This window comes from Carcharodon carcharias, chromosome 7 (assembly GCF_017639515.1).
Source record: "Carcharodon carcharias isolate sCarCar2 chromosome 7, sCarCar2.pri, whole genome shotgun sequence".
Lineage (NCBI taxonomy): Eukaryota > Metazoa > Chordata > Chondrichthyes > Lamniformes > Lamnidae > Carcharodon > Carcharodon carcharias.
Window position 1 is genome coordinate 4,789,105 of NC_054473.1, and position 18,812 is coordinate 4,807,916.

The 18,812-nt window shown below is 43.8% G+C and overlaps 1 protein-coding gene across 7 annotated transcripts in view; it reads right to left on the reverse strand.

Annotated features, from left to right (window-relative positions):
• The window catches only part of usp19 (ubiquitin specific peptidase 19), a 138,393-nt gene that overhangs the window by 53,838 nt on the left and 65,743 nt on the right, over positions 1–18,812 (reverse strand). For 6 of the 7 annotated variants that reach the window (XR_005943625.1, XM_041192579.1, XM_041192578.1 and 3 more), the window contains 7 exons: positions 16,320–16,476; positions 15,042–15,113; positions 10,630–10,745; positions 4,886–5,100; positions 3,733–3,931; positions 2,842–2,975; positions 779–937 (listed from right to left, as the gene is read on the reverse strand). Coding sequence is in view for 6 of the 7 variants with exons in the window: in XM_041192579.1 (XP_041048513.1) it covers positions 779–937; positions 2,842–2,975; positions 3,733–3,931; positions 4,886–5,100; positions 10,630–10,745; positions 15,042–15,113; positions 16,320–16,476 (1,052 nt within the window). In the remaining variant the exon portion in view is untranslated. The remainder of the gene's footprint in view (positions 1–778; positions 938–2,841; positions 2,976–3,732; positions 3,932–4,885; positions 5,101–10,629; positions 10,746–15,041; positions 15,114–16,319; positions 16,477–18,812) is intronic. The other variant, XM_041192576.1, reaches the window with a different exon arrangement.

The window sequence follows — 18,812 nt, forward strand, 5'->3', positions numbered from 1 at the left end:
ATTATTGGTGATAGGCCAAGCAGCAAGTAAGCAAGTGGTGGCTGAATAAGGAGATAACGTAGATTAAAAAATCATGCAGCATCCTTAGCTTTATAAATAGAGACAGAGTACAAAAGCAAGGAATTTATATAAAGCTTTATAAATCACCAGTTTGGCCTCAGCTGGAGTAGTGTTTCCATTTCTGGGCTCCACACTTTTGGTTGGGTGTTAAGGCTTTGGAGAGGGTGCAGAGAAGATTAACTTGAATAGTACCAGTGATAAGGGATTTCACTAATGTGGAGAGGCTGGAGAAGCTGGGATTGCTGTCCTTAGAACAGAGAATATTTAGGAAGTTTTAATGGAGATGCATAAAATGGAGGGTTTTTGTTAAGAGTTGGTAGGGGGAAATTGTTTCCAGTGGCAGGAGGGTCACCAAGCAAAGGGCACAGATTAAACATAATGGCTAAAGAGGGGACTTAAAGCCATTTCTCCTTTTAGTCTTCCCTACTTTGACTGAAACAGTTAAGGCCTCTCCACATAACCAGAGATATCTTGGTTAGTTTACACTGTATGCTCTGTACCATTAACACCATTAGTAAGACTGAATGTCTAAACTCTCTGGGGCTTGACCAATGGTTAACCAAAGGTAGAACATCAAATTTTAAAATGGTGCATTGCAGTGTCAAGTGATTTGTACGCAAAGTCCACAGCCCTGACCATTTAATATTGGTACAACGATGCAACAAGAAGGCACCAGCTGGAGTTACTAGTCTGAGAGTTACCTTACAGCGTGACGTACCTCATCTGGGCGCCCATCAGAATCCACTGTCTCCGTGTACGGTTTATTCTGTATTCTATTGAGGTCCTCATGGAGGCCATCCAACAGAAACGCCATAAATTCCTGAGCATCGTGCTGTGCGTAACCAGTGAATTGGCTAGCTTTACTTGCCACAATAGCCTAGTAGAAAAGAGAGATGTTAACAAAACCTTATGCATTTAAGTCACACTAGTGACAGATTTAGAACCTTGTTTGAAAGAAAGTTCCAGCAAAGTTGGGTTCCTTTTATCCTTCTCTGAAAGTGGGGACATGCCCAAGGGCACCCTTCTCTGGCAGAGTACAGCACCCAAGGGCACAGTACATAAGGGTGCTCGTTTCCAATGAAAGATCATTGAGCTAAAAAGTTAACTCTGATTCTCTCTTCACAGATGAAGGATAGACAATGGGACTAACATGGCACACTGTTTTGCCATACAGATGCCAACTGGTGCACTGAACTTCCTTGTATTTTGTTTTTTTATTTCTAAAACTCCTTGGTCTGGATTCTGTACCTTTTGAGTAGTTTCTGTAGGTACAGGTTTCCTAAGGAGTAAAAACTGGAACTGGTCCAAACACAGTTTTTGAAAGTTTGCTTCGCAGTTCTCTTAACTTCACCGTATAGACCAACTCATTCACATGGGCCCGCGTCCTATCCCCAGACACATTCACCCACCTCTGCAGGCCTCCACTAACTCCCACTTATCTTAAAATCCTAGCCGTCATGTTGAAATCCTTCCATGGCCTTGTCCACCCTACCTCACTGCAATCTTCTCCAACTGCATGGCACGAACCTAGACCACTGCACATCTTCTCTACCCCCATGCTGCTGTTAGTGATGCTAAACCCTTTGCAACATGCAGCATACTCTGCTATTTCGTTCCATACCCTCTCCATCCGGCTACCTCTTTTCCCCTCCTTCAAAAACTCCCAAAGAAATGGCCTGTTTAACTGTTCTTTCATCCAAGTCAACCACATTCCCACCGACATCCACTCATGGCCAATCACCAGCCCAGAATGGGCTTGAAATGGTATAAGTAGAAACTAAACATATGATGGCATTCACAGTAAGTGGCATTGGGAGAACAGGTACAAAGCAAGAAGTAGGAGACAGAGTGAGTGAAAGCTCTGTTGAATAAAGCCAGAATTGAAAATTTCCAAACTGAAATCCATTGACCTTTGTTAGGCAAGGCTTATGGGACCAAGGAAAATAGATGGAGTTAAAATACAGATCAGCCATGATATAACTGAATTGTAGAATGGGGATGAAGGCCTGAATGGCCTCTTCCTGTTCTTAAGTTTCTGATAAGGTTTCATTCTGCACCATGTAGTATAACTGGCCTAGTAAAGTGGCCTTGTGAGCTAGAGTTTGAGCAGCAAACACAGTTGCGTTATACATGCTTATTGGGAAAGGTCTCTTTGATATGCCAAAGAGAAAAAAGGGTTTTAACAAGTTGACAACAGCATACTGGCAATGCAAGGCCAGATATCGAAAGCCATCCAAGGCCACAGCTTTTGCTGCTGCTGTCACTTGCTCAAGAGCTGCGAGAAGAGTCTGGACAGATAAATCCTGGTAACAAAAAGTCCAGAAAGGGCCATGTAGGAACAAAGGGCCAGAGGAACATTCATCCCCTTGAGCCTACTGTACGTGAACAGGGGGGGGCCAATCAGCCCTCAAGCCTTGTTGCACATCAAAAAATGGCCCCTCGAGCTTGGTTCCACCAGTAAATCATGGATGATCTGTAGAGAGACAAGAAAACAGATCAAAAGCCCAATGTCAATTATGGGATGTTCATTAGAACATTTCTCACCAACCCCTGCAGGCAACTGAAACTAATCCATGAGACCATATTGACTTTGACTTGTATTATTTGGGGAACAAATGCTGGCCTTGCCAGTGACGCCCACATCCAGTGATAGAATAAAGAAAAAAACTGGTTTAAGGGGCTAAATAGTCACCTCCTGCTTCTAACATCCCCACAAGGTTTCAGCTGTGACCACTTTGCCAATTTATTCAGAAAGCCAGCAGGGGATTTTGGCTCACTCACCTTCAATTTTGATGGCTGGTAGGCGTGGTGTGTTCCTTTCCACAGAGCCCGCAGCAACACCGCAAAACCAATGGCCAGGCGGCCGCCAGTCCCCAGAGGATTGTTGTAATTTAATTCAGACTCAAAAGATCGATCTGGTCCAATATAGAGAGAGAGAGAGAGAGAGAGATGTTCAGGGTTTTAACTTGCAGTGAGGGCTTAATCTTTCTTCAGCGAAATCTCATATTAAAAAGTCAAATAAATAAATCCTCACCAAAAATACATTGTTTCAAAGCCTCGCAAAGCGTCTGAATCCAATGAATTACTCCGAGAGGGTAAATACAGCAGTTGTTTTGAGGCACCATCAGCCCATAAATGGCATCAAGATAATTGACTAGCTAATCATTTCTTTTGGGTGGTTGAAAGGACTTGCTTTAATTTAGTGCCTTTCACAACCTTGGGACATTCCAGAGCCTCTAACGTCAATGAAGCACTTGTGAAGGGTAGTCACTGTTGCAATGTAGGAATGTGGTAGCAAATTTACACATAGCAAGATCACAAAAACAGCAATGTGATAACGGCCAGTTAATCTGTTTAAGCGATACTGGTTGAGGGACAAATATTGGCCTAGGTCACAGGGAAGAACTCCCCTGCTCTTCATCGAAATAGTACCATGGGATCTTTCTCATCTACCAGAGAAAACATCAAGGTTTAACATCTTATCTGAAAGATGACACCTCCCTCAGTATTAACGTTGGGAGCATCAACCTGGATTATGGAGCTGAAGTCTGTGTCTTAGGGCTTTAACCCACCATATTCTGACATAAGTGAGTCCTGCTCAGCACTCTACACCTAAAAGGCATGACTGGCAAGGTCTCTCTATCAAGCAGAATTCAACCTTTTTGCACTCACCGTGGAAGTAGTCGCGGAGTTCTCTTGTGTTGGACAGTGACTGGATAACACTGTTCATGAAGCAAGTGTTCCCCAGGTTGACCAACCCTGTGAATCCTGGCAGACAGACTTTCTTCTCCTCCTCCTCCTCTTCCTCTTCCGTATGCTCAGGGTTGGTGACGCTGTGTGTCATCGGGGTCACCATGCAGGTCGGCTTAGGCTTCAGCACAAAGCACAAGGTGAAAGTTCAATGTACTCCTTCGTACAGTCACAGAATACAGAAAAAGGCCATTCAGCCCAACTGGTCGATGCTGGGTGTTTATACTCCATATGGGCCTCCTCATAACCCTATCAGCTTATCTTTATTATTTCTTTCTCCCTCATGTATTTATCTAGCTTTCCTGTAAAATGCATCCATGTTATTCATCTCATGAAGTAATGAATTTCACATTTTAACCACTTTGAGCAGATTTTGTGATCATATATTTATGGCTTCTATTATTGAAGGTTGTGGTGTAATCAGTCCCACCCTTCACCCTGTCACAGGCCTTATCCTTTGTTCTTTCTTCCCTGCTTATCCCTTGCTCTGTCCCAGCTTATAAACTGTTAAATCGGTTACGTCTCCTAGTTCTGACAAAAGGTCATTGACCTGAAACATTAACTTTGTTTCTCTCAACAGCCTCTCTCCGTATACCTGGATGGTCAGGATATCACTGACTAGAATGGAAACATACAACTGCTCAGACTGAAGTTACCAGCTAGTTCACAAATGTCACTTTACAGTCATTTGGTAGTACAGAACATAAGCACTGGTGAAAAAAAGAGACATGTCGAAGCTTTTCATCTTACACTCATCAGGATACTTCGCAAGAATACCAACAGAAGGGAAAAACGGCAATTTATACTGTATGTGAAGAGAGTCCCATACCATCACAACTGATTCTTAACTGCCCCCTCTGATGGCCCAGCAAGCCCCTCAATTGCATCAATCACGGATAGCAGCAGTTCAAAAAGGTGGCTCACCACCAATTTCTCAAGGCTATTAGGGATAGCAAAAGAAAATGCCAGTCTATCTGGTGATGCCCACATTCAAGAATGACTAAAGAAAAGCTTTACTGCACCTTTAGGAGGAGAGTGAACTTTGAACATATATTACTCCAAGTACATTACTTACCGATGTTACAAGTGTGTCATGCTTAATCTGGACGTTCTCGGGTGTTGACCTGATTGCCACTGACTCGAGACTGGCTTCCTCTGTGCGCATTTTTTCTTTCTCATTTGAGCGTTGCTCCTCCTTGGGAGGAAGTGTGTGCTGGCTGCTCCCAGGCTGCGCTTTCTCCAGTGAAGGTGGGCCTGCAGGCACAGCTACTTTGGCGCCCCCCACTGCACCTTAAACAGGGGAGCACAAGGCTTGCGTTTAGAAGGGCCAGTGAAAAAACACAAGTGCTTAAGCATCCTTTGGCTGCAACAGCAGCTACAAAAGTGAATCCCCACCTTCCTCCCCCTGGGTCAGATACAGAGTAAAGCTCCCTCTACACTGCCCCCATCAAACACTCCCAGGACAGGTACAGCACGGGGTTAGATACAGAGTAAAGCTCCCTCTACACCGTCCCCATCAAACACTCCCAGGACAGGTACAGCACGGGGTTAGATACAGAGTAAAGTTCCCTCTACACTGTCCCCATCACACACTCCCAGGACAGGTACAGCACGGGGTTAGATACAGAGTAAAGTTCCCTCTACACTGTCCCCATCACACACTCCCAGGACAGGTACAGCACGGGGTTAGATACAGAGTAAAGCTCCCTCTACACTGTCCCCATCAAACACTCCCAGGACAAGTACAGCACAGGGTTAGATACAGAGTAAAGCTCCCTCTACACTGTCCCCATCAAACACTTCCAGAACAGGTACAGCACGGGGTTAGATACAGAGTAAAGTGCCCTCTACACTGTCCCCATCAAACACTCCCAGGACAGGTACAGCACGGGGTTAGATACAGAGTAAAGCTCCCTCTACACTGTCCCCATCAAACACTCCCAGGGCAGGTACAACACTGGGTTAGATACAGAGTAAAGCTCCCTCTACACCGTCCCCATCAAACACTCCCAGGACAGGTACAGCACGGGGTTAGATACAGAGTAAATCTCCCTCTACACTGTCCCCATCAAACGCTCCCAGGACAGGTACAGCACAGGGTTAGATACAGAGTAAAGCTCCCTCTACACCGTCCCCATCAAACACTCCCAGGACAGGTACAGCATGGGGTTAGATACAGAGTAAAGCTTCCTCTACACTGTCCCCATCACACACTCCCAGGACAGGTACAGCACGGGGTTAGATACAGAGTAAAGCTCCCTCTACACTGCCCCCATCAAACACTCCCAGGACAGGTACAGCACGGGGTTAGATACAGAGTAAAGCTCCCTCTACACCGTCCCCATCAAACACTCCCAGGACAGGTACAGCACGGGGTTAGATACGGAGTAAATCTCCCTCTACACTGTCCCCATCAAACACTCCCAGGACAGGTACAGCACGGGGTTAGATACAGAGTAAATCTCCCTCTACACCGTCCCCATCAAACACTCCCAGGACAGGTACAGCACGGGGTTAGATAAGGAGTAAAGCTCCCTCTACACTGCCCCCATCAAACACTCCCAGGAAAGGTACAGCACGGGGTTAGATACAGAGTAAAGCTCCCTCTACACTCTCCCCATCAAACATTTCCAGAACAGGTACAGCACAGGGTTAGATACAGAGTAAAGCTCCCTCTACGCTGTCCCCATCAAACACTTCCAGAACAGGTACAGCACGGGGTTAGATACAGAGTAAAGTGCCCTCTACACTGTCCCCATCAAACACTCCCAGGACAGGTACAGCACGGGGTTAGATACAGAGTAAAGCTCCCTCTACACTGTCCCCATCAAACACTTCCAGAACAGGTACAGCACGGGGTTAGATACAGAGTAAAGTGACCTCTACACTGCCTGAATTACATGCCTAAGCCTCAACCTCAGAAGTCAACTCCCTACAGCACAACATTTAGCAATTTCCATTTCCCACCACCTTGTGGCCTCTCTGAGTGAAACCTCCAAGTTAACAACAACTTGTATTTATATTGCACCTTAAAAGTAATAAAAAGTCAGTGAATAATGAGGGACAGTCCTGTGCTCTGATTCTTCAAGCTCATTTCACATGGAGCCCTTACAGTCAGTCGGAGCTGGATTCAATCCCAAACCCTCAAGCTGGAAGGTTAGTGGATAACCTGCTGTGTCAACCAGTCACGCAATTATTTTAATAGAGCACAGAAAAGTGTCTTTTAAATTTGGTGCACTATGTGGAGCTGTGCAATATTGTGGAATAAGCTGATCAAGCTGTGCTGCTGCTTGCAGCTACCCCTACCAGGAGATGTGTCATTGTATCTCATCTGTCTTGTGCACCCTCACATATCCACTGTAACTCGCCCGCAACTACTGTGACATCCATCATCCAACTACACCTAGGTCAACCCCTCTTTCTGCTGCCTTCCACTCTGGCCTCTAGCAGGGATCCCTGTAGCTTTTCAGCCTTGATCAAATGGCCAAAATACCGACAGTGTCTTTTCTGGATGTCACTTTTTCAAGTTCTTTTGCTCTATTTCAAGACCGCTTGATTGGTCTTATTATCTGCAAATGGAATTTTTAGCAAACGTCTTAGCATCCACATTACAAAGGCCTCTTATTTTCTTCCACAGATCTTTACTTATTGTCCAGGTTTCTGAGGCTGACATGGAAGTGGACAGAATTGAGCATCGTAGGAGTTTTTTCCTTGTTACAAGCTTGAGTTTTCTTGTTGTTAACAAGATGTTAACATCTTCACAAAATTACCTGTGGATATTTCTATCCTTCTGACTTTTGCATTACATCCACCATCTTGTTATCATTTGTCCCAAATGGATAAAAACTTATCTACTTGTTCCAGTGTGACACCATCCACTTCAATCTTCACACTTGTTTCTTCTAACATATTCCTTCTAACTACCATCGTTTTTATATTTTTGCTTTTCATACTCAATCCATATTCTAATCTTCTAGGTTTTACTTGATCTACAATATTTTGCAGGGCCTCTCCTGATTCTGCAAGTGTCATCAGTGTACCACAAGTTTGTTATGTTCTTACCTGTAAGTACATTTATTCTCTGAATATTTGTTCTGTACACGGATTGAATGACTTTGGCGACAATACAGCTCCTTGTGTCTTTGCATGAAAGATATCTGATTATCTATTTTCTAGCCTGATGCTCGCTATTTGGTCCCAATATAGACTCTGGATAAATCTCACATCTTTACTGTCAATGTCACCTTTCAACAACACATCTATTAACTTCTGGCAATAAACACAATTGGATACTTCATCATAGTCTATGAAGCACATGTAAATATTCTTGTTTACTTTGATATTTATCGAAAATTGTTCCTTGGTTAAAAATTCCCTCTCTTGTTCCTATTCCAGGTTCAAATCCAGATTGCATTTCACCAATTACTGCTTCAGGCCGTGCAGACAGTTTTTAATTTGGGAAGCTGATTTAAGGTTATAGATTACTAACAACGTAGGTTGAACACCAATAACCTGTAAGTCTGCAAGAGCCAATGCAACTGTAATCAGTAATGCCAAACAACATGAGAAACCCTAATTCTCATGTATTTTAAATACTGAAATGGTGAAATACCAACGACACTGGCTTGGGGAGCTGCAAGGACAATCAGTACATAGCCAGCTTTTAGGGTCTTGGCTACCAAGATAGGCTCAGGGAACAGGAGATTCCTCACTGGAAAAATTACCAACTTAAAACTTTCCCAGAAGCATCAGTAGAAATGTCAACTCAGCCAGGGGGAAAGAATCATGGAATTTTACAGTCCATTGTGCCTGTGTTGGTTGTTCGAAAGAGCTATCAACTAATCCCACTGCTCTGCTTTTTCCCTCGAGCCCTGTAAATTCTTCTTTTTCAAGTAAAGGACTTGTATTTATATACCGCCATTCAAAACTTCCAACCATCCATAATTGGCCACAATTTTTTATATTCATTCTTGGGATGTGGGCTTCGCTGGCTGGGACAGGATTTATTGTCACAAGTCCACAAGGGGCCATAGGTGTCTCTGTTCACTGCAATTCTGCATGTTGCTGTCATTCCTCCCTCCGTCCAGTTTCTGATGATGTCCACGCGTTCAGTCCTTCTCTGACCTGGCCTGTTCTTTCTTGATGTTTCATCTTCTGTTGTCACTGACAGACTCAGCCCGTCTTTCCCAGTGGGCACTCACTCAAATTTTGCTTCTTCACTGCAGCTAGAAGTCCATGAGATGGTCAGACTCTGATTTTTCTTTGTAGACAAATTCTTTGGCTCTTCATTCTGCCTGGCTGATTCTAAAGAGCCTGTGCCAGAGACGCATTTCAAAAGTTGTAATGCACTTCTCGCCTGGCCTGAGGGTCGAACTCCTGCAACCCATACAGTGCAGTGCTCTACACCAGGGATTTTGCAAGTTGTCTTTTTAAGTGTAGGCTGATCTTGGATGCCCTCCATCCATTCAAAACCTCAGGACATCCCAAAATGTGTTACATCCAATAAAGTACTTTTGAAGTTTAGTCATCATTGTCAAATAAGCTAAGCTGCCAATTTTCAAATAGCAAACTCCCACAAACAGCAACATGACAATGACCAGATTATCTGTTTCTTTTTAATGTGGATTGAGATAAATATTGGCCACATTATTGTGCAGAACTCCTTGCTTTTCTCCAAAATAGTGCATGGGACCCATTATACCTCCTGAAAAGGGCAGATAGGCCCTCAGTTTAAAGTCTCATTGGTGGCACCTTCAATAGTGCAACACTCCCTCAGTCCTGCACTTGAGTGTCAGCCCAAGGAGTGGGCTTGAACCCACTACTTTCTGACTAAGGTGAACATGCTACCCAATGAATCATGACTGATGCAATTTATACAATCCCATAAATGAATCTACAATCCCACAACTGAGCTGACAGCACAAGGACACACAGCCAGCGTGGCAAACAACAAACTGTAAACATCAACCTGCACAATCATCCAAGGAAACCCCAACATAGAAACACACATTTCTCCTCACAATTATTTCATCTTTCTAAAATGTACAAACTGAAAATAGATCTTTGCTTCAGAAAAAAAACTAAAATTGTATATATCATTTGCAGTGACTGACCTGTACCCCACCAGTACTGTACACCCATGTTATGACCTTCCTGTATCCACCAGTACTGTATCTGTGTTATAGTGACAGACTTGTCCCCACCAGTACTGTATACCAATGCTATACAGCAACAAACCTGTACTGTACCTGTATTATTCAGTGAGACCGGTTCCCACCAGTACTGTGCCCCAGTGTTTTACAGTCAGACCTGCCCCCACTTGTACTGCACCCCGATGTTATACAGTGAGACACCTGTCCCCATCAGTATTGTACAGCAGTGTTATGCTTTGACAGGCCTGTAACCCACCAGGACTGTACTCTCATGTCATACAACTTAAGATGCTCCTTCCAATATAGATTGATGGTCACCACCGTGAATTACACTACTGTCTGTTTTCCCAATATGAAAATTTCACACAGCCACCATAACTCTGAAATCGTCCTGGTATAATTGCACATCATATATTCTTCCGAAATGATAATTAATACAGAGCAATTACTGGGCGAGATCAGACATACCATTAATGCTGCAGGCTAGCTTGGCCCACAGCACAGAATAAGGAAAGGAACAGTAAATACACAGGTCAGTCAGCATCCAGAGAAAGTGAGTACATTAATGGCAGTGTGAATCCATAAGCTCTGTCATCTCTTGTCAGGTGCTGACTTGACCTGATGTCTATTTAATTATTTCAGGTTATTTGGATGTCACTCTGCAGACCTTGTGCTGCGAGAGCTTCAAGTCCTCCCCAGCGCTGATTCCGTCTCTTCTTCAAACTGATATCGATGCGCGAGGTTGTGAAGGTGTACTGGCACTGCTCTGGGTTAATTAGATTCCTGGGAGAGAAGACAAGATTAAAACAATAATTATAGAACAGGATCTCAGGAGGACATCATTGCACTCATACTTCCTTGTTTTATTCAGTCGCTGATTTCACACTGCTGCCTTTAGCCTGTGTTATGTCACCTGATTTTCCATCTGTGACCTATTGCAGAGGGACTATAAGCAAAAACTAGATAAACTTAGGTTTTACAGTGCAGGAGGAGGTGGCAAAAGGCAATCCTGTAGTGGTACTTCAAACGATAAACATAGAAAAGGGGAGCCATGGATTCAGGTGGGGGAACAGATGGGAACAGGCTCAAATTAGAAAGGAACTGGTTTACAACTGATGTCAAGAAGTTCGGCCGTAAAGTGATCAATATGGAATCACCTCCCAGGTAAAAATTGGAGGCACCCTGGAATCAGCTAGAAAAATGCTGTCATCAGGAACTGGAACTTCTCCTTCAGGTACATACAGAGGCAGGTTGAATGGCCTTTCTCCTCTGTTCCATTTTGTGAAACAGCGCAATGGGTTACATGAGAAGGTAGTGCATAAGCTCCCCAACTGTGGAGACAAGCAATTGGGGTTGTGAGCTCCAAGGCAGCAACAATGGCTGTAGAGTAGAGGTTCAGATTTGATAATCCTGCGATCAGCTGCAAGGTCCCTTTAAATGTGGATGCTTATTTTTACCTCACGGGTGTGGTCTAATCCAATGAGCTTTGAGACTCAATTGCTCATACCAACAGAACTTGCAAAATGGTAGGTGTCTTAGTTGTTTTTTGTGCCTGTATCCCTGCTGTTTGAACCCCCAGCCCACCCCAATTTTCACCCTGGGGTCATACCAAGAATGAAGCCTTAAAATGGAATCACAACAAAAAATAGTTTGGGAAGCACTGAGTAGCCTGTATGTTGAAGGAATGGAAAACTGCTTTTAACATAGAAACATAGGAGGAGTAGGCCGTTCGGCCCTTCGAGCCAGCTCCAACATTCAATATGATCATGGCTGATCCTCTATCTCAAATCCACATTCCTGCTTTTTTTTCCATACACCTTGATGCCCTTAATATGCAAAAAAATTATCGATTTCCTTCTTGAATATACTCAGTGACCCGGCCTCCACAGCCTTCGCTGTGGTAGAGAATTCCACAGGTTTGACCACCCTCTGAGTGAAGAAATATTTCCTCATCTCAGTCCTAAATGGCCTGTCCCGTGTCCTGAGACTGTGGCCCCTGGGTCTAGATTCCCCAACCAGGGGAAACATCCTCCCTGCATCCCGTCTGTCTAGCCCTGTTAGAATTTTATACGTTTAAACCAGATCCCCTCTCATTCTTCTAAACTCTAGTGAATACAGGCCCAGTCAAACCAATCTCTCCTCACAGGACAGTCCTGCCATCCCCGGTATCAGCCTAGTGATCCTCGCTGTACTCCCTCTGTGGCAAGTATATCCTTTCTTAGGTAGGGAGACCAAAACTGCACACAATACTCCAGGTGTGGTCTTACCAAGGTCCTGTATAACAGCAGTAAGACATCCCTACTTCTGAACTCAAACCCTCTTGCAATGAAGGCCAACATACCATTTGCCGTCCTAATTGTTTGCTGCAGCTGCCTGTTTACTTTCATTGACTGGTGTACAAGGACACTCAGATCCCTTTGTACATCCACATTTCCCAATATATCACCATTTAAATAATACTCTGCCTTTCTGTTTTTCACACTGAAGCGTATAACTTCACATTTATCCACTTTATACTGCATCTGCCATGTGTTTGCCCACACAGACAACTTGTCTAAGTTTTGTACCAGTCTTATGGTTCACTGGAACACCACAGGACTTGGGAGCAGGAGTAGGCCATTTGAGCCTGCTCCACCATTCAATAAGAACATGACTGATCTGGTAGTGGTCTCAACTCCACTCTCCTGCCTGCCCCCTATAACCTTTGGCGCCCTTGTCTAGCAAAAAATCTACCGAACTCAGCCACAGCAATCTTCACCAGCCCTGTACATTTATTCATTATTTTTAATTTAAATAATGCACTGCCTAAATGTAGCCAGACCTGGACAATGTCCAGGCTTGGGCTGACAAGTGGCAAGTAACACTCACACCACACAAGTGCCAGGCAACAACCATCTTCAAGAGGAAACCTAACCAACACCCCTTGACATTCAATGGCATTACCATCACTGAATCCCCCACTATCAACATCCTGGGAGTTATCACTGACCAGAAACCGAGCTGGACTGGCCATAGAAATACAGTGGCTACAAGAGCAGGTCAGAGGCTAGGAAGCCTGCGGTAACTCACCCCTTGGCTCTCCAAAGCCTGTCTACTATCTACAAGACAAGTCAGGAGTGTGATGGAATATCTCCACTTGCCTGGATGAGCACAGCTCCAAAAACACTTGGAACCTGGAAACCATCCAGGACAAAGCAGCCCGCTTGATTGGCACCCCCTTCACAAATATTCACTCCCTCCACCACTAACACACAGTGGCAGCAATGTGTACAAGAGGCACTGCAGGAACTCACCATGGCTGCTTAGACAGCACTTTCCAAACCCACAGCCATTACCATCTAGAAGGACAAGGGCAACAGATACATGGGGACACCACCACCTGGAAGTTCCCCTCCAAGCCACTCACCATTCTCACTTGGAAATATATCGCCGTTCCTTCACTGTCGCTGGGTTAAAATCCTGGAACTCCCTTCTTAACAGCACTGTGGGTGTACCTAGACTACATGGACTACAGCGGTTCAAGAAGCAGCTCACCACCACTTTCTCAAGGGCAATTAGGGTTGGGCAATAATGGCTGGTCTAGCCAGCAATGCCTACATCCCATGAATGAAGAAATAAAAAGCAGAATGAGATGGTGCAAGTCCCATTCTAGGAAAGGAATACAACAGAATTTTCCCCATCATATTTAAAATTCTAATCCAGCAGCTTCAACTGTTAATACTCCAAACAAAATGAACATTTAAGTAGTTTCAAATGCTTTTCTTGCAATACAATTCCCTTGTAGACCTTCCATACAAGAGGGAGCTTCTCAGGTTATTGGAGGTCACTGGGCATGAAGCTGAAGAGAGTACAGGAGATGGCAATGGTCACTGGTGGCCAAGTGGGGACAGGGCCATTGTTGGAAGGGTACAGAATTTGTGCCAACTTATAGGTTGGAGGGGCAGGTTGCAGTGAAGGTTTGACAATAAAAATCAAGGACTTTATGTTCATGCGCACTTGGGGTGGGATTTCAAAAATGGAGGCCAGCGAGCTCAGAGGCAACAATGCATGGAAGATTTGTATGGGATAGCTGAATAGATTTGGAGTTGTTCAACTTCAACAGACAGTCAGACTGAGACTCAAGGACAACTGCCAACAGCAAACATTTAATCTGCAGCCATCCAATTGCAAGCTCATTACACAGAATTACTGCAGTTGTTCAAAAATAAACTGTTTCGTCACAGTAAGCTTGTGGGTGGCACAAGTGGGTTAGCACTCTGCTTTATCTCCTGAATTTGGATTTCAATCCAGAGGCAGATGCTTCTGAAGTTTCAATGTTACATCTTGTGGGTCTAAATCATAAAATTACGCATTAATTCAGCAATCAGAATCTCATTCAGCCGTGAATAGGGAGGCTGGTGCAAGAAATGGAAAAATTTGTGCGGGGAGTGGAGGAGCAGCTTTAGTTGGTTTGCAGCCAATGCTGGACCTGAGTTGGTGCTTGGCATTGAACATGAGAGTGAGCTTGCAGCGTGTAACTTTATGCAGATACTCAATGTGCTTTTATACTGGGAAACCTCTCCCCTTTGGGCCAAAGACTTCGAACAAGTCAAATATTCACCAACACCGTCTTGAACAAATGGTCCGTACTATATTAGAAACTCACTTTAACAAAAATAAAACAGGTTATCTTTTGGAGTCGGGCGCAATTCTGCATACATATCACATTTGTAGTAAGTGTGTGAGTAAGGACTAGACCAGCTATATTAGGCTGCATTGTCCTCCTGGTTCCACACACCCCTGTAATCCTAAAGCTGCTGTCTAGTGCTGACTTATGGAGAGCTTGTGTTGGAGTGACATTCATTGGGAATGAGCTGAGACCATCCCAAACCAGTTCACAACAATTAAATCTCAGAGTATGCCAAGGAGCAGAACATGTTCACTTAATGGAAGTTCTTGTCCCAATGCCGAGTGTTAGCAGCAAGAGTTCTGTCCAGTGTCCCTCCCGGATGTGAAATGATTAACAGATTTTACATGTAGGCCCTTTGTAACCAGCGAGTAACATATTGCAAATACTGATAAGAGTATTGCAGCTCTTACCGAACTTTAACCTGCCATTTGAAGATGGTGTTCGGTCCACAGTCAGGGTGGATGCGCAGAAATGGTTCGTAGCTTTAAAACAAAACCAGAACAGTCACGTAGAGGATACAATCTGCTTATTAACCATAGCACTGTAACATTATAATGCATCAATACCAGCTTAAGTGGAAAGATACAATGTGCTGAAATATTGCTGATGTACAGTCTCACTCCAAAGTATAAGCAGCAGGATATGCTAGACGATACAAGGGTGTACGAGTTTAAATTCAACCCCAGTCGCAAATTCAGAGAGCACAATAACAAAGTGACATTGGAAAGTAACTGCTGAATATTTTCCCTGTAGTTTACAAAACTAGTTGGACCTTGAAAGCCTGAACTGAACTGCTAGAGAGAGTCAATGAGGCTCATTCTAGACATCCTGCTCAGCTGGAACTCTTGATCAACTTCCATTAAAGATGGCTGATCCTCAAGGAGGAGCCATGAACACATTTGGGGCAGCTACATTAGCATCGCACTCCCTGGCTCACTTGCAGGACACAGCTGCCACACTGAGGGAACCCAGAGGCCCTTCCCTGCTGCCCCAAAGAAAACAAAGGGATCTAGAATTCTGGTACTGCAAGGTCATTGATTCTGTCCTTGATTCATCGCCTTACTGCTGGCAAGGTGTGTGGCCTTAATGGGAGACACAGCAGCACTCAACTGGCAAACTTCACCAAGGCCTCTTAGAGCAGAATTCTTGAGGTAGTCCAGGAACACTTTACCACATGGCCCCTAGGCTTGGGACAGAAGGAGAAAGAAGAGGAGAAAGCTGAAGATGCACCTATGGTTGAATGTGTCTGGTTCTACCTTATTGCCCAGTTCCTCAATTGTTGTACCTAGGCTTAGTCTCGAATAATCAAGTGATTGAGAACAAGTGGTCCAGCTTTGAGGGCCTTGATACATCTTCATGCCACAGGATCTTCTCCTTCCACCTGAGAGCAGGCAGGGCATCGGTTTAAGGAATTCACCTCCAACAGTGCAGCACTTCCTCAGCACAGCACTGGAGTATCATCCTGGATTATGTGTTCAAGTCTTTGGAACATAATTTGAACCCATAACCTTCACACTCAGAGGAGAGAATGCTATCCACTAAGCCAAGGTTACATTACAAGGAACATTACAGTTCCTTGTAAAAATTGGATTTCAAATTCCACAGAGCCAGCCTGCACATTTTCTGTGATGGACAGTAGGTACTTCACCCACTGGTGAAATCCTCTAACCACTGAGCTGGGTTCTCACCTGGTTTGAAAAATGAGAGTGAAGTCCTGTTCTCGGAAAAGAACCCTGGATACGGATTTGCAGATCTCCTTCACGTACACATGCACTACCATAGCATCTGTTCCCTTCTCATAGGAGTCATACTTAATGAAGCTCAAATTCACATAACTATCCGGAACTGTAGGACATTGAAGAAAAAATCTGTTAAGGCAATTTCAGGTTACATACATGGTTTCAGTACAATACTTTCTGCCCATTATAGTCTTGTACTAAGCAACACTTTTCACAATTGTGGATTCATCTGGAGAGACGGTGGTTTAGTAGTAATGTCACTGTATTAGTAACCCAGAGGCCCAGCCTAATGCCTTGGGGACAAAGGTTCAAATTCCACCATGGCATAAGCTGGAATTTAAATTCAATTCGTTAATAAAAATCTGCAATTGAAAGCTAGTCTCACTAACGGTAACCATGAAACTATCTTCAATTGTTATAAAAACCCATCTGGTTCACTAATGTCCTTTAGGGAAGGAAATTTGTCATCCTTACCTGGTCTGGGCCTATACACGACTCCAGACCCAAACAAACGTGATTGATTCTTACCTTCTCTGAAATGGCCTAGCTAGCTGCTCAGTTGTACCAAATCACTACAAAAAAAGTCCCAACAGCACTGTGGGAGTACCTTCACCAGATGGACTGTAGCAGTTTAGGGAGGTGGCACACCACCACCTTCTCAAAGGCAATTAGAGACAAGCAATAACGCTGGGCCTTGCCTACAATACCCACATCGCATAAAAGAATATTTTTTTTTAAATGTGAAGCCTAGAATCACAAGCTAAGTTACAAATGAGGAGTATCATTCAGGGACCATCCAGGAGAAGCTTAGTCTTCACTCACCATTATAGTATCCAACTGCACATTAATTCATTCCAGTGCTTTACACAGCCACAGCTTTATTGGGAAATCCAGTCCAAATGATGATCACCATGTGTATGAAAACTTCCTAATTAATCTTTTACTAGTTTGACACACTTATTCTACTCACAATTTAAAGTATTGTGGATTTACCACTTTCCATTCCACCAACCGTCCTTTAAACCTTTATAGAATCACCACATATATCTCCTTCCCATGTGGGAAATCAGACTCCTGACCCTTTGAGGTCTTCTATGCTTCCAGCACTTCAATGTTTCCCTTTATATCTCAGTCATCAGTCGGGACCCAGAGGTCAAGGTCTACTTTGATTATTGAACACATTCTACTAATTTGGCTATTTCTTTTGTTGAATGCTGCTCTGCAGTTGTTGGACATGTTGAGTTTTGAGTTGAGAGAGTGTCCTGTGCTAGTTCAACCGCATTCACCGACCAAGTTTGTTGCCGGATTGTCCTTCCCATTCTCAGTACTTTTCACTAGTCTGCATAATTTCATCTGTCCTCAATCTGCCTACACATTTTGTCCAATTTATTCTGTGATTTCTGAGTGCCTCCCGGTTTTACTGTCCCCACCCATCACCCCCATTTGGACATTGCAAACGTAATCATTTTGCATTGAATTTTTGAAACCAAGTCAATGACGTAAATTAGTGCCACATGTCCCTCTGCTCTTGTCCTTCACCTTGAGTTATTCCACAATCCTGCAATAGGAAACCAGTTCCCAATAAATCTTGTACGCCACATCCTGTACAATCTCCAGTTCTAATTACTCTCCAAGTGCATGAACTTGGACAATTGACAGGTACTTGGAATCTTGCCCTTGCAGCACATCAGACCAAGGGGAGACCCTGTGTCAGTTCTTCACACAAACCTTGGGAATGTAGTCTGCATATTGTGACCATGTCCTTGAGATCTATAGCAGACAGACAGCCTCAGCGTACTTTGAATTAGCTGGGACAACATTACTGTAGCCTTGTTTCACAGGAACTGGTATCAAATGCCTTCCTGCCCTTTTTGGATTGCAACTGTAGAACCCTTTATCTTCCAACATCATTTCCTCATTCATCAGCTCTTCTAACATTTAAAATATTCCCAGAAGGAAACATGTGACTAATTTGATAGCATCTCCAAAGGTGTGGAACACCACTCAAAGTCAAGAGGAACATGCCTGGAACATTTCTGAATCCATATTCACCACCTTTTCCGGCAGCACATGCCAGATCACAGCTCACAACGTTAAAAAATCTCCTCATTCCCTGTTTGTTTTGCTAATTAAGAAATCTGTCTCCTCTGGTTACTGACACCTCCTGCCAGTGGAAACAATTTTTCCTTGTTTACTCCACCAAAAGCCTTCAATTTTAATTAAACCTTCCTTGAACATAGCTCTAAATCAGACACTGATAGAATATACAACAAGGTTCCAGAGCTACGTTCACAGGCTGCAAAAATGCATGCTTGATACACAAGTTGATAATGAACATTGTAGTTTGCCTGAGACAGACAAATATATTGATCTCAACAAAGATCCTCCTAATGCTTTTCATTTTATGGTAGAGACAAATACAATTCATACCAATGCTGGTCT